At 43.2% G+C, this 16156-nt stretch overlaps 1 protein-coding gene across 4 annotated transcripts in view; it reads right to left on the bottom strand.

Annotated features, from left to right (window-relative positions):
• The window catches only part of XPNPEP3 (X-prolyl aminopeptidase 3), a 111187-nt gene that overhangs the window by 41134 nt on the left and 53897 nt on the right, over window positions 1-16156 (bottom strand). For all 4 annotated transcript variants that reach the window (XM_088468002.1, XM_088468001.1, XM_088468003.1 and 1 more), the window contains exons 5-7: window positions 16035-16097; window positions 6010-6123; window positions 1251-1336 (exon numbers count right to left, since the gene is read on the bottom strand). In XM_088468002.1, the coding sequence (XP_088324128.1) occupies window positions 1251-1336; window positions 6010-6123; window positions 16035-16097 (263 nt within the window). The remainder of the gene's footprint in view (window positions 1-1250; window positions 1337-6009; window positions 6124-16034; window positions 16098-16156) is intronic.

The following is a 16156-nucleotide window of genomic DNA, read 5'->3' as shown; positions in this document are numbered from 1 at the left end:
TGGGCTTTGTGGGTATTTGTATTTAACTGTTTGGTGCCCAGACTCTCCTCTCCAGGCTATACACAGTGTTGTCCCTGTGCCCCCTAGTGGAGGAAGAAGAAAGTTGTATACTCGTTTGTACTCAGACCAGCACTTATAACATATGATTGGTTTCAAAGCAGTCATCATTATCAGAATACATTTAAACCAGCCCTATCCATGGTGTAAAAGATCCATCTGAAAACCGCATAATTACTCATATAGCACAACTCTGCATAACCCGCACAAGCAACTTCTGTTCATTTAAATTATATGTGGCATGCCTATATTCTGTGTGCGACTGGGGTGTATCTGTATGCGAAATGCTACATTACAGTGTTAGCGGCTGTGTCACTGTAACGTAGCATGCCACATATTTTAATCAGCAGAATCTGCTTGGGCATCTTACTTGCATCGCCGTGCGAATAAGGCATGGTGCGACTAGAAGGGCTGTTAACGCACAAGGAGGCTAGATGTATGTGGACACATCTGTACGTTCTGACAGCCTCAACTGGAGATGTGACAGAGTTTCGTACGACTCTGCATCGCCCTTATTTATATACACTCTGCTCGGGTGCATACACATTGCAAAATGCCACAAGATATGCCCGCAGTACCCACTTGCGTTCAACTCTGCAACAAGTTCAGGGTGAGGTCATTGGTGTACACGTCTGGTTCTTTTGCCCACTGCTGAAAGTCATACAGATAACCTGTTGACCATTTATTTCAATAGTTAAATACTAAAATGTATGACATTTAGCTGTTTACTTTTTCCTAGTTGATTTCATACACTATATATACTGCAGTACTGGTGTATCAGGCCTTGTTTCATTCAGTTCTACCACATCTAAATTCACATATAAACTTTAAACTGAATGCTTGAAAAGTCAATATTTTACTAATGTCATCTATGAAATAATTGTAGTGATACAGGGCCTGACCCAAAACACACACACACACATGCAAACATCACAAAAGCGTGGAGACTGGTTTGGTCATGAGGGGGCGAAAGTAGATTCCACTCCTCTCATACAACTGTTCTTGCTGTGTTGCTTCAGTCTAAGTGCTGGCATGCCTGATTGGACACATTGGGGCTGTTAGAGAATTCCAGCAACAAAGATTACAGATCATGACACCAGGCAATCCCAATGAAAAACAGAAATGAGAGTCTTGCCCAACTTTCTACCCACAATGAAAAAGTATTAATCTTATGCTATTCCCCTTATAATCACCTGCCATTCACAGGCCATGTCCGTGTTATGTCGCTTACATAGCCAGATGCTTCACAACCACCATCCATCAGAACCATCTCTCCAGCCTAAAATAAACAGAAACACTGAATTATTTTTCAGACTTCTGGTTGCCCATGGATATTTTTTCTATTCTGTTTTAGAACTCCTGCTCTATACTTGAAATCTCTGTATTAATTCATTTGCTTGTTTTTTACTAATGTGTGTAACTTTGTCATTATATTTTTTTATTAGCTTTGTTGAAAGTCTATCAGTGTTTCTCAATTCCAGTCCCCAGGAACCCCTAAGTGCAAGTTCTCTAGATCTCCGAGTTGGTGCACTGGTATAGTCATTGCTGGCTGACACATTTTAAAAGATCTATAAGTGGTGCTAATTATTTCACGTCCCTGAGGACAGGAGTTGGGAAAAAGTTGTCTTTCACTTCAATTCAGCATAAAGTTGCATATTCTCCCACTTCCGCATCTCCAGCTTTAAACTTTTTGGTGCCTCTCAAACAGCACTTCTACACTATGTAGACAAAAGTGATTGGACACTGACAGCAAATAGATCAACAAGAATTTATTGACGTCAGTACTTTGTAGGTCCACCACGTGCAGTGATTACTGAAGACACCCTTCTTTGCAAACTGTCCACAAGTTCCTGGACAACAGCAGGCGGTATGTTTTGATATTCCACCTTAAGTACAGTGACCAACTGTGACACTGAAGAAGGTCGAGTCAGCCTAGAACGCACCCATCGCTTCAATTCATCCCAGAGGGGTTAAGATCTGGACTCTGAGCTGGCCTGCCCATCCGTGTAACCGAATATTCTGGATACATGACAGGTGGCATTGTCGTCCTGACAAAAACATTTGTTTCCGTAGAACTGCAAATGCGTGGGCCTCCCTAAGACGTGTTCTTCTCGAAACCGCCACATTAGTAGCCATTTGGAACTCGTGTGCAATGGTATGCATTTCGCTTGCGTGGGGGTGTCCAATCACTTTTGTCTACATAGTGTACTTGGGCGCAGCAGTTATACCAGGAGATGCTGATTACATTGCATATAAGTCATTGACCAATCAGATTTACTCTCCTGATAAATCAGCTCTTGTGCAAGTGGATCATAAGACATGTCTGGATGAAATCTCACATGTTGAAATGTCTGGTCGATTTACTGCGATCGCACATCTGACCTGAAGTTTACTCAGCAATAAACAAAACGACATACTTACATTTAGGTTCCAAATAAGTCAAAACATGTATCGGTACATATTGCAGCTTGCCCTTTTAATTTGGGTGTATATAGGAGTGTAAAATGTGGGAAAACTAGTGCAGAGAGTTAACATATCTGATGAAAAACAGGTATTGTCATGGGAAAAGCAGGATACATTGGTGCACTTACTGAGAATGCTCCTGCTAGTTCATAGGCTGTTTACATTTACATTATTATTCATAGTATCTGTTATTGTCTTGTCATATATCTACCAGGATCGTGTTGAACACTCTTGGAGCCGTTGCCAAACTGAAAGGAAGTGCCCTGAGCTAGTAATGGTGGTTCTGAGCCGTAAACATTAGTAGGTCCTGGTGTCCTCCCAAATAGGAACATGCAAATATGTGTCAGTGATGTCTATAGACTGTATGGAACAAAGGCCCTCATTCAGAGCCACTCGCTAGCGGCAGTACGCTCGTTCCGAGCGATGTTCGCACATCTGCGCATGCGTACGGTTTTTAGTACGCATGCGCGAACCAGTCAGTGCGGCCGAAAATCGTTGGTACGCAATATAGCGAGGGCCTGCTATTTTGAGTGACAGAATGAGGCATATGTGGGTGGTTACAGGGGAAGGTGCTTGAAAACGGGGAGTGGAGATCCGAACGCAGGCGTGCTTAAAGGTCAAAACGGGCGTTTTAAGGGAGTGCATAATTAATACAGCAGAGTCATTGACCACGTCACTTGGTTTTTTTAAACTCAGAACTGCTCGCAAAATAGCGGTTGAAAACACCAACCACAAGAATAGCGAGCAGTTCATACGCTGTACGATGTACTCGATTAATCTAATAAATAGCGGACATGACGTATGGTGCGTGCGGCCAGGGGGCGTTTTTATCAAAAAAACAAGCGTATGTTTTGCTCGCTCGTTCAGACTTAGAGGTGTGAACAGACTGCAATGTGCGAACGGATCATTTGCATAGCCACCCCTTGTTTTTGAACGAACGAACGCAAATAGCGAACGGCTCTGAATGAGGGCCAAAGTGCAGAATTATAGTGTTTATCACAGACCTCAAAGATTCCATTTTGAATCTGTCTACCCTGATCTGAATGTGAAAGATTTCTGCACCAGGGACAACTTTGCATAGAAACCAAAACAGTTTTTCTCCAAGTAAGTAAGAACTGAATGATTTTCCACAGAGCAAGATGCTTCATCTTGTCTCTAGGGACACCTATGTAGAATAAATGTTTGGCAGGGGAGCCAAGGAGCTCTAGGACCTATTCCTAGCTCATGATTCCTCCTACCTAGTTGAAATCTAAGCTGATGAGTTCCCACCACAGGAGATCCTGTGAAAGGCTGTTGCCCATAATGCAGACTGCTTCACAGACTCCATGGAAATTGCCTCTATGCTGACAAGCTCAAGTAAATGAGGGAATGACTAATGCCTCCAAAAAGACCAAAACCTGGGACTTTGTATCCTAAAAGCATTTGCAGGGCAAAATTATTTCTTTCCTTTTTGTAGTCTATTTTGAGACTCAGTAAGACACTGGGCCTGATTCAGAGCTGGACGCTATTTGCGCTCGCTCGGTCAGATAAAGGGGCCGGCTATTTAAATTGAGCGCTCGCTCTTTGCGGTCTGTTGACGCCTCTATGTCTGAGCGAGCGAACGAAACATGCGCTCGCTATTTTGTATAGACGCCCCCTGGCCGCTCGCATCATACGTCATCTCCGCTATTTATTTGATTAATCGAGTACATCGAAAGGTATCTGAACTGCTCGCAGTGCTTGTGGTAGGTTTATCCTACCGCAATCATGCGAACAGTTCAGGCTAAGAGACAACCAAGTGACGTGGTCGATGACGCTGCTTTGTTAATTATGCACACCCTTAAAACGCCCGTTTTGACCGTTTGGCACGCCTGCGTTCGGATCTCCACTCCCCGTTTTCAAGCACCTTCCCCTGTTACCACCTACAAACGCCTCATCCTGTCACTCAAATTAGCAGGCACTCGCTATTTTGCGAACACACTTTCCGATCGCACTGACTGGTTGGCGCATGCGCATTACGACCCATACGTATGTGCAGTTGTGCGAACATCGCTCGGAGCGAACGAGCGGCCGCTTACGAGCGGCTCTGAATCAGGCCCACTATCTGATAAAGGAAACTACTCTAGAGCAGAGCCTAGACTCCATATCTGATTACAAGCTCTTTAGTCAAAATTGAAACCGAAACTGCAGACACTGAAATTCTCACCTGTATGTGACCTACATTCAATGCCGCATCCATAGAATGTTCGACCAAGATAAGCAGTTCTACTCTTGGTCTATTGGACTATAAGCACTCTACAAGCTCTACCAGTCATTTGTCCACCATTTTATCACCCAAGAAGAATGGAAACTCCAACAGCTACAAAATTGATTTAATATACCCTCACAGTATCATCACTAGGAAAAGGATAACAGGCTATATATCTGGAACTAAAAATTAAGGTCCATCCTTTTCCACCCCTAGCTAATTAAATCAACATTTGTAAAAGAAAGTATATGCTTCACCTTACACTTAGACCAAAAAACTCCAGTATCTCTGTTTCCACTTGCCAAGTGTTTGGCATGTTGTCTGAAATAAAATACCAGTACCCTTCCGACCAAAGGCCTCATGCTCAAATTGCTGGGAACCTCCAAGTCAGAATTACCTCATGTGATAAACTAACAGTGGGAACTTTCAGTACGATGTTGAATAGCCCATGGAAGAAGTTCCTGAAGCTATTTAATTGATCGCGCTGTTAAGCCCGACTAGAACCACTTAAGACGAAGAATGACATTTACCGCACCCTAAGCTGTGTATTTAGTTGCAGTAACTGGCATTCTCCAACTAAAGTTATGTCCGAGAGGAAGCTAGCACCACCCTAAGCCAGAAAACAGCATCGTTGTTGGCACTTAAGTCGGTTTTCTGCTCGCACCTCAGGAGGGTGCGAGCATAAATCCTCTGCGGAGTTGACAGAGCGGTCAATTGAATAGCTCCGGGAATGCCTTCTCGGGCTATTCAATGCTCTGAATTAAATCGCCCCCACAGATTTAGAGTCTACTAAATCAGGAAACTAACCATTCATATAACCGCTAAACCTCGTATCTCACAGCAGACATTCAGGTAATTCACCCAATGGTAATGTGGATAGTGGGGGGGGAGACGTGGTGATTGGCTGAAGCAATGGGATATCCTTAGTATTTCTAATAAAATATTCTTTCATGGAATCATTACTGGAAGTTGTACCTGCCTAAACAAACATGCCATCTATGTACCTGCCATTTTTGGTGTGGTGCCTGCAATAGTAGAATACTACTAAAAGAAAAACGTAAAAAATTAGCACTCTCTTCCAGCAGCATATGTATTTAAGCTTGCTGTAAAACTACATGTAGTCTAGGCTTAGCTGCCACTAAAAGCATTACATTCTGGAATAGACACACAACTTTAAACCCCATGACATGTCACAAAACACAGAGACAATTCACTGACAGTACAGGTCATATTAAAATGTGTGATAACTTGCCTCTTCTCACCTTGATTATCTGGTTATTTTTCACGTAATGCAGAGTGTTAGCTCTATTTCCTCCAGCAACTACCGGTGGATAAGCCAGAATATCAGCGCCACGGGCTCGACACTCAAAATCAAACTAGTTGAAAAGAAATATTGATTACACTGCATTTTACTGCACAAAGAAATGTATGATTTTATAAAACATATTTGAGTTGCTGATTAAAAGACCTCCTTTTGGGATTGGTCTCACATCACTGATATCACAGTCAATATAAAGAAAATGGCCGGATGTTGCAGTGTCTATGGGTTAAAATGTCAGAACTTGTCAGATTTAGCCATCCACTTTGGCCCTATAATCTTACTGATTGACCATTGGGCTGTGCAGCAGGTTTGGCCAGTGCATTGCCATCTCTTCCTATCCAACCTTCTACAGGCAGTTGCTCACTCCCTTAATACCGAAAAGATGACATAAAATTACATTAAATTGCAATGAATCTCAAGGCTAATTAATTGTCTCTATTAAACCATGCATAGAGCAGCAGGATTGAGAGGGTGGGGAGCGAGACAATATTGTTTCACACCAGGAGCTGACCTTCAAATCTGATAATAATCCAATAATACCTACATGGCTCCTCCGAAAAAATACGAATTATTATTTTTTCCCTAGCTTGCCTGGTGAGAATATACACAATGTGATTTTTGTATTTATATTAAATCCTTTTCTCTGAATCCAATTGGGGACACTAAAATAATGGGAATACGGAGCCTGATTTATTATGGATCGCTATTGTGATCCGAGCTGAGATTACGCACGCAGACCCACTGCGAAAATATGCTAATGTCTGCGATCACTATGCCGTTGCAGCACAACATAAGGATGCCTACTTTCCCTTACTCATACTGTGTTTCCCCGATAATAAGACACTGTCTTATTTTTTTTTTATTTGTCAAAAAACCCCATATGGCTTATTTTCGGGGTAGGGCTTATTTTAATTAACATTTTTTTTTAATCTCCCCCTCCCTGTTGAATGCAGTCTGAATGCCCACCATCTCCCCACTTACCTTTATCTTCCTCCACGGTCCACAGCTCTTGATCCGCGGCTCCTCCGACGTCGACCTCGCCCTTCAGAGTCGCGCTGTGATGTCATGATGTCACGCGCGCTGACTCCAAAACAAGCTTTATTGAAAGCTTGTTTTGGAGTCTGACTACTGTATCTCACTGTAAGCTGGTGGAGGAGCGGCCCGGGCAGCCTCCTCCAGCTCTATCATTTAGTAAGAGACCAGGTCGGCGGGCGGTAGCAGTGGCGGCAGGGCCTCCTCTCCCCCCTGGTGGCATCCATTTCATGCGGGGGGCGTTGCTGGGGGCATTTTAGTGTAGGGCCGGACAAAATGGGGATTTAGGTAGGGCTTATTTTGGACCGGGTTTCAAAAGTAGGGGTAGGGCTTATTATGCGGGAAACACAGTATCTGTAATACCTTGCAAGACTGCAAAACCATAGGTAACATCGAAGCCTCACGCACAATTACAACAGGTCTGACCTTACTCAGAATTAGCTAACCTCCTTGCACGCAGTGAAAGCTCAAGCTGCGTATGCCATGGCAGTGGTTAATTTATGCATGCCCCTGTAATGGTGTTCAAACGCACTGACACGCCTGCGTTTTGCCGACCACCTCCCTGTCAACACCCCCAAACGGTCACTTCCTGTCAATCACTCTGCGATGGGTCAGCGTGGTCACTGCGATCGCAGTGTAATCGGGTGCACAAGCTTGGACATTTTCAAATTTACCTCTAAGAGGTCAAAATCCTTTCCCTGTATAACCCCATTGGTTGTCTGAAACTTCATTATTTTTCTATCAAGGCCCCAAAAGACAGAACCAGGAGAACAGAACAAGAGGGAAAAGAGAGAACATTAATCCTGACCATGATATCCGTAAAACAACATTTGGATAAAGAACTGATACAAGAACACAGGACCTAATTCAGAGATGTACGCCAATGCTATTGCAGCTGCCATCCCGTACGGAGCTGCTGTGCGAAAATTTGCAAACACCCACCTGCTGCTTTGCAAATCCAAGCATCTGCGTACAAAGACGCAGCATCGGTCGCAGATCATTTGATTATCGGTCTTCTGAGTAGCCTTATGGTTGCACAGAATGGTCGTGTGTACTGAGACGCCGGCGCCACTTTCACGGTGTACAGGATTGCAAATGCAGGCTGTGACACACTTGCGTTCTTTGCCACCACTCACCGTTCCCACCCACAAATGTTCCACCGCTGTCAATCACACTGCAAAACTACGGTAATGTGTCTTGACGCATGCGCAGTTTATCAATAATCGCTCAATTACATAAACATCGGCATTGCGTACATTACTAAATTAGGCCCACAAAGCATAATCGGAGGGCATCCATTGTTCTACATTAGACACACAGAAAACGTAGAAGTAAAAGCAAAAATCCTTTTCTTTTTTATCAATGGGGAGACTATAATACTGAGGACACCCCAAAGTTGTTCGAAAGAGCAGGAACGCTTACAAATTGTGGTGTGCAGCGCCTTACGTCCAAAACTGGCATCTTTGCATGGAAAAGTATTGAATTTGTTTAATTTTGTGAACCAAAGATCAGATGGCCATCTACACAGCCTAGGCCCCATGTTGCGACAGCCAAGAAGCACCACAGATCTGGGGGAATCAGCAATCGCATTTTCAGAAACAGGCTGTTCTGTCCAATGTAAGCATGGCAATTCCCAGGTTCTACAGAGGACTTCCGTTCCCTAACAACGTATAGAGCATAAAGACAGTCCTCGTATTCTGGAAGCTGTCAGATGGAACTTTGAGATCACCGTCAACATAAAGGAAAGTTTGGTTCTAAGAACAGTCCAGTATTCATGGAAGGTGAAAAAATGGAGACCAACAAGACAGAGAGCCCTAATACTGAAACTTTTCTAGTTGTGAAGATAGCCAGAAAGAGTGTTCCAAATAAGGAACTTTAACTCCAACGAATTTAACTCCTAAAATGTGAACCCAAAGAACTATTGGGGGTTTGTATAGACACTCACTGAAATCAGAACAGGAATATACTGCAAAGGCGCTATAACAACATGAGCAGAAAGTCAAACCAGAAATTGATTTAAACAGTATTTAATAAACATATATTAATACGCGGTTGCTCCCAGGAGTACATAAATAACATCACATATAGATCATAAAACCATATTAGAATAATAAATGTTAAATGGCTAGTGCACATTGAAACTAGAAAAAAAAGAGGGGGAAGGGACCAAAAATAAAATAAAACAAAATGAAAATCCAAAAAATGCTGATCCGTAGATATAGTTGGTGGACATCGGTCACAGAATGGAGATAAAATATCCAGTGTTCATTACAGGTGTAAGTGATTCTCCCAAGTTGTAAGTGTACCCCGCAGATACAGAGACACCTGCTTGTTGATAAAGCCGTGCAGCACTGAGAAACGCGTTGGAGCCATAGGTGCCTCTCCAATTGGAGCTTCACCCATCATTTGCCGCACACCCGTTTACTCATTGGCAAGCTTACTGGAGCAAGCATCTTTACCCACGCAGACATCCTGCCCACTGAGATTTATGCGCGGCTCGAGTCCAGCGGTCAGGTGAGCAAGACTGTCTGAAGCTGCCTCCCGGGGCAACACAATCATTTCCAGGCGATTACACCACGCACAGCAGCGGCATGATCCGCGACGCTTTATTTCCAGACTGGAGTCTGACACAGAAGGATTACCCTGCAGTTCACGATCCATTTCCAGACTGGAGTCTGACAGAGGACACTAGCGGAGTGAGTACTAGGAGCACTTTGCTCACATCCCTTTATTAGTATTTCATCCCTCTTATCAAAGGATCATACCCTCAGTGTAACTGTGGGATACACTTACAACTTGGGAGAATCACTTACACCTGTAATGAACACTGGATATTTTATCTCCATTCTGTGACTGATGTCCACCAACAAGATCTACAGATCAGCAATTTTTGGATTTTCATTTTATTTTATTTTTGGCCCCTTCCCCCTCTTTTTTTCTTTTTTCTATGTGCACTAGCCATTTAACATTTATTATTCTAAATATGGTTTTATGATCTGTGTGATATTATTTATGTACTCCCGGGAGCAACTGATTATTAATATACAGTACCTTGCAAAAGTATTCCCCCCATTGGCTTTTTACCTTTTTTTGTTACATTACAACCTGTAATTTATTTTTATTTTTTTTTATCTGAATTTTATGTGATGGATCTGCACAAAATAGTATAATTTGGTGAATTGAAACGAGAAAAAAATAATAATAATAAAAAAATATATATATATTTATTTTTTTTATTATTATTTTTATAAAAAAAAGAATCTTTATAAATTAAATTCTGAAAATTGGCATGTGCATATGTAATCACCGCCTTTGCTATGAAGCCCCTCAAAAGTTCTGGTTCAACCAATTATCTTCAGAAGTCACATAATTTGTGAAAATGAAGTCCACCTGTGTGAAATCTAAGTGTCACATGATCTGTCAGTATAAACACACCTTTTCAGAAAGGCCCCAGAGGCTGTAACACCACTAAGCAAGAGGCATCACACCATGAAGACCAAGAAGCTCTCCAAACAAGTCAGGGACAAAGTTGTTGTGTAGCACAATTCTGGGTTGGGTTATAAAAAAAGATATCAAAATCTTTGATGATCCTCCAGAGCACCATCAAATCCATCATCATCAAATGGAAAGAACATGGTACCACAATAAACCTGCCAAGAGAGGGCTGCCCACCAAAACTCACAGACCAGACAAGGAGGGCATTAATCACAGAGGTAGCACAGAGAACAAAGGTAACCCTGAAGGAGCTGCAGAATTCCGCAGCAGAGACTGGTGTATCTGTGCATGTGACCACAATAAGCTGTACACTCCATAGAGCTGGGCTTTATGGAAGAGTAGCCAGAAAAAAGCCATTACTTAGTGCTAAAAATAAGAAGACACGATTTGAGTTTGCCAAAAGGCATAAGGGCGACTTCCCAAATGTATGGAGGAAGGTGCTCTGGTCAGATGAGACAAAAATTTTTACTTTTTGGCCACCAAGGAAAACGCTATGTCTGTCGCAAACCCAACACATCCAAACACTCCAAGAACACCATCCACACAGTGAAACATGATGGTGGCAGCATTATGCTGTGGGGATATTTTTCAGCAACAAGGACTGGGAAACTTATTCGAGTCGAGGGACAGATGGATGGTGCTAAATACAGGGATATTCTTGAGCAAAACCTGTTTCAGTCTGCCTGTGATTTGAGACTGGGACGGAGGTTCACCTTCCAGCAGGACAATGACCTAAAGCATACTGCTAAAGCAACACTCGAGTGGTTTAAGGGGAAACATTTAAATGTGTTGGAATGGCCTAGTCAAAGCCCAGATCTAAACCCAATTGAGAATCTGTGGTCAGACTTGAAGATTGCTGTTCACAAGCGGAAACCATCCAACATGAAGGAGATGGAGCAGTTTTGCCTTGAGGAATGGGCAACAATCCCAGGGGCAAGATGTGGCAAGCTCATAGACACTTATCCAAAGTGACTTGCAGCTGTAATTGACGCAAAAGGTGGCTCGACAAAGTACTGACTTTAGGGGGGTGAATAGTTATGCACGCTGAAGTTTTCTGTTATGTTGTCCTAAATGTTGTTTGATTCACAATATAAAAAAAACACAACTTCACAGTTGTAGGCATGTTCTGCGAATGAAATGATGCACACCTTCAAACAATCCATTTTAATTCCAGGTTGTGAGGCAACAAAACATTAATACTTTTGCAAGGCACTGTATGTTTATTAAATACTGTTTAAATCAATTTCTGGTTTGACATTCTGCTCATGTTGTTATAGAGCCTTTGCAGTATATTCCTGTTTTAGCTCTTTTTGTTTTGGAGACAGGCAATTTCCAATGCTGCAAATTGGCAGCTACATCCTCTGAGCTCTACTCAATACAGGTCCACATTGGGTGCCTAGGTTTTCTCTTTGTGATCACTCACTGAAATCAAGTCTACACCTACGCCAGTTTTCTCTAAAAGAAATAGGTCTGATACCTGAACCTTAAAAGAGCAGCATTTTAAATCTCTTCCAGATCCTCCTGAAAGAATAGCAGCAACCAGTCCAACTGAAAAAAGGAGTTAGGAAACCCCTTTGGATCACACCAGGAGTTGTAGATTTTCCAAACCCTGTGATAATTCTTGGCCGGAACAAGCCTCTTAGCCTTGAGCATGATCAGAACCACAATGTTCAGAAAAACCTTAGCTTTGAGGATGATGGCTTCAACAGCCATTCTGTTAAAATCAGCAAAACCAGAGCTTTAAACTTTGGTGAAGGAAAGTGCCCTGACTTATCAGATGGGGTCTTGGAAGCAGGTGTGATGATATACTGTCAGAGTTCAGCCGGGGATCGGCCGTCTCTTACCGTCCCGCCGGCTTCCTCTGACTTCCCGGGTAGTCGGGCGGCTGGCGCGGCGACGTGGGAGGAGCTGAGCATTCACCATGTAGCTGTGGTGTCAGGCGACCCGGTGAGTGGGGATCGCAGTTTCCGTCATGGGCGCCGCCATGACACTTTTCCTATGTCAGTACTTCCTTCCCTGAGTGGCCCGGCTGGTCAGCTGATGCTGTGGGCCTATCAGCAGGCTTCCTGGGGTATATATCCGGCTCCTGTGCTCCAAGTAGTTGCCTGAACAATCATTGTCGCCGCTAGTGTAACTAGAGGAGTCTCGTTCCAGGTTCCCGTGCTTCCAGTGTGTTTCTTCCAGAAGCTTCTAAGCGATCTCACCACAGTGCCTTTACTATCAACAGCCTGTGTGAAAGCTAACCTCCATCTCTCCACAGTGCCTTTGCTAATCAACAGCCTGTGTGCAAGTTTAACCTCCATCTCTCCACAGTGCTTTACCATCACAGCCTGTGTGCAAGTTTAACCTCCATCTCTCCACAGTGCCTTTACTAAGCAACAGCCTGTGTACAAGTTAACCCTCCATCTCACTACAGATGCTTTACCATCACAGTCTGTGTGCAAGTTAACCCTTCATCTCATCACAGTGCTTTTACCATCACAGCCTGTGTGCAAGTTAACCCTTCATCTCATCAGTGCTTTTACCATCACAGCCTGTGTGCAAGTTAACCCTTCATCTCACCTCAGCTTTTACCATCACAGCCTGTTTGCAAGTTAACCCTTCATCTCATCGCAGTGCTTTCACCATCGCAGCCTGAGTGCAGGTTAGCCCTTCGTCTCATTGCACCCTAGTGCATGATCTCCGGCCGGCAATCTGGTATATACGTCGTGGGATATCCAGCTGTTACCTCAGCCTACCAATAAATCTCCACACCTCTCTAGCCAGCACCTCAAGTGCCTTTCTCCAGCCAGGAGTTCTATCTCACTCCCCACGTGCCTATTCCAGGCATTACCCTTGGGCCACGGGTGTTTTGATTCTCTTTTCCCTGCAGGCCTTGGTCACCAAGTCAAAGGACCGCGACCTGCTTACAGGGAGCCACACAAGCCCATATCCCGCTTGGAGGGGTCACTGCGAACACCTCCTTGTGAGTTAGACTCCGCACCATTGACTAGGTCTAGCCAACGACCAAGACTTGTGGATGCGGAGATCATACGTCTAGGCCCCTCGCCTTCGCCTCCTCCCACAGCCTCAGACCTCGGCTTTCAAAAACCCGTCGCCCAGCGTGACATATACATTTTGGCATACTTATAATGTCTGTGTACTGAGACCTTCTCACACAAGCAACATCTCTTTATACCTTTTTAAACAATGGACAAATTGCTGCCAGAGGGAACAGGTAGATCAGATGGATATTCCAAGGAATCTACATGGCCAGCGGATTCCTCATCCTATAACAGAAGAGTGGCAACCTGTTTCCAGTTGGATGCCATTATGTATCTACAGCCTGCTGAAAGACGTCTGAATGAAGGTAGCATTCCCTGTGGTGAAAGATCTGCTGAAAAAATCTGCTACCCCCAGGATAAAAAACGCTAAAATGGCAGGAACATTTTGCTCCACCATTGCATAATCCCGCTAGTCTCTCTTAAATCCAAGGTACTCATGGTGCCCACTGGAGATTTATGTAAACCACATTTGTGAAAAAATAATAGCAGCCATAAAATTAGTGCCTGGCTATTGCAGATGGGCACTGAAAAAGTCTCATGTAGCCAATGGGGGTAATGTAATGTAATGCCTAAAGCTCCTATACCCCTTGTTCCTGTGCCCTCCATGGATGAAAGAGAAAAATAACAAGGAATATAAATATAATAAAGGAAGATGTAGTAAAATGTCACATATTTACTGTATGCCTTAGGCAAGGGATGGGGAACCTCAGGCCCGGGGGCCGTATAAGGCCCCCAGAACCATTTGGTCTGGCCCTCGAAGCTCATCTGGGTGCCTATAATGGCACCCTGCAGCCAGAATCTATGCAACAGTGCCGCCCGGAGCATCCTTAGAACGCTTTAGACGGTCACACCACTGCCCTTACAGCTCCCCGGAGCATCCTTAGGATACTCCGGGCATTGCTGTAATCCACGGCAATTGTGGCCCCGTCCCCGTGTGACGTCTCACGGAGGGGCGTGACCTGCACCGGGCCCGCAAATAATGTTATATATGTCAAAATGGCCCTCGGCAGAAAAAAGGTTCCCCACCCCTGCCTTAGGCAAATTATATAAATTTAAGTTGATATCATAAAGTCAGGCATCAAAAATATAGATCAATTTAATATTAATATATAAACTTTAAGCAACAAAACTAATCAATGCATAACAATTTCTAACAACAATTACTGCTGCAAATGCCTCAATAAACACGAATAATAATCTTTTTAATATAGGCAGGTGTATTAGAAGGCCTGTTAACGGAGCCGTTAGTTGCAACAGTTTTATCCTTATATTAGCCACTATGATGCAATGTAAAATTACAGTTCAGTTTACATAATCCGGAGGGGAATTAATCCCACATTAGGAGAGTACGCCAAAAGTGCTTTGGTACTCAGTCCCTGTGAGCTGATGTCCCATGTCAGACAAGCGGTACATGGTGAACGGGCAGATAATAAAGTATATGTACACGTGTCCACATACATCTTTCCTCCATGCGCTACAAGTCGCGTTACACACAACGCGTCAGCGATGTGCGACTCGATAGCGCTGAGCGTCTTTTTGTGCAACGTTTCCCCTAAAAATGTGTCTGATTCGCAATAGATAGCACAAACAGCTTCTGGTGTTTTCAATGATATGCTGCATGCCTACAGTCTGTGTGTGACTGCGGTTATACCTGCATACAAAATGCTATGTTACAGTGTTAGCGGCTGTGACACTAACGCAGAAATTCACATACCGATACAACCGCAGTCGCATACATAATACAGGTATGCCGTAAATCATCTTAAATCCGCATAAGCTACTTGTGCGTCCATTTCGCATCGCTTTGCAAATAAGACATTCAGCACTACCAAGTGGCGCGAACACAAGGGCTGGTTAACATGCAAGGAGGCTATGTTGACAAATCTGTATGTTGGCAGTATAGTTCCAAGTCAGCTGTTCACCGGTATAACAGGTAACTGGATGATTATCCATTGTTTTGAGGCATTTGAGTAAGCAATTGTGTTAAGGATTTTTTTGTGCATTATATATGTATGTATCCAATGATTCGTTTTCAGTTTAAGTTTATATATTGATATTAAATTGATGTTTATTTTTAAAGCCTGACTTGAATTATAATTTGTAACACTCTACAGCGCTGTTTCTGTCTTTTTAGTTTAATCACCCTCATACGAGTAAACCACGCAGAGTTTTACTAGACACAGCTGCTAGAAGCATTCATGTGATTAATTTGTTTATAATTATTTATATTGTGAAAGTTATTTCCAGCGCCTTATTTTTTTTACTCAATATTAGTTTGTAAATTTGCAATATGAGCTTTTTGGTCAACAAGTGTATTAAAACAATTGTAAAGCGCAATGGAATATACTGGTGCTATATAAATAATAATTAAGGTCTTTGAGACTGCATTTCTCACCTTGGCATATATGAAAGCTTCATTCACTGGAGCCTTGCTGCAATGCATGGTCTCTATGAAAGCCTAGAAGGCAAAAACAAAGTTGTTGAGAGGGGAAAAAAAAAGCAAATGCTAGGCATCAA

The sequence above is a fragment of the Taudactylus pleione genome, unplaced genomic scaffold (genome assembly GCF_031769625.1).
Source record: "Taudactylus pleione unplaced genomic scaffold, aTauple2 ptg000080l, whole genome shotgun sequence".
Taxonomy (NCBI): domain Eukaryota; kingdom Metazoa; phylum Chordata; class Amphibia; order Anura; family Myobatrachidae; genus Taudactylus; species Taudactylus pleione.
Note: the sequence above shows the minus strand (reverse complement) of the source record. Positions and strands in the feature narration are given on the sequence as shown.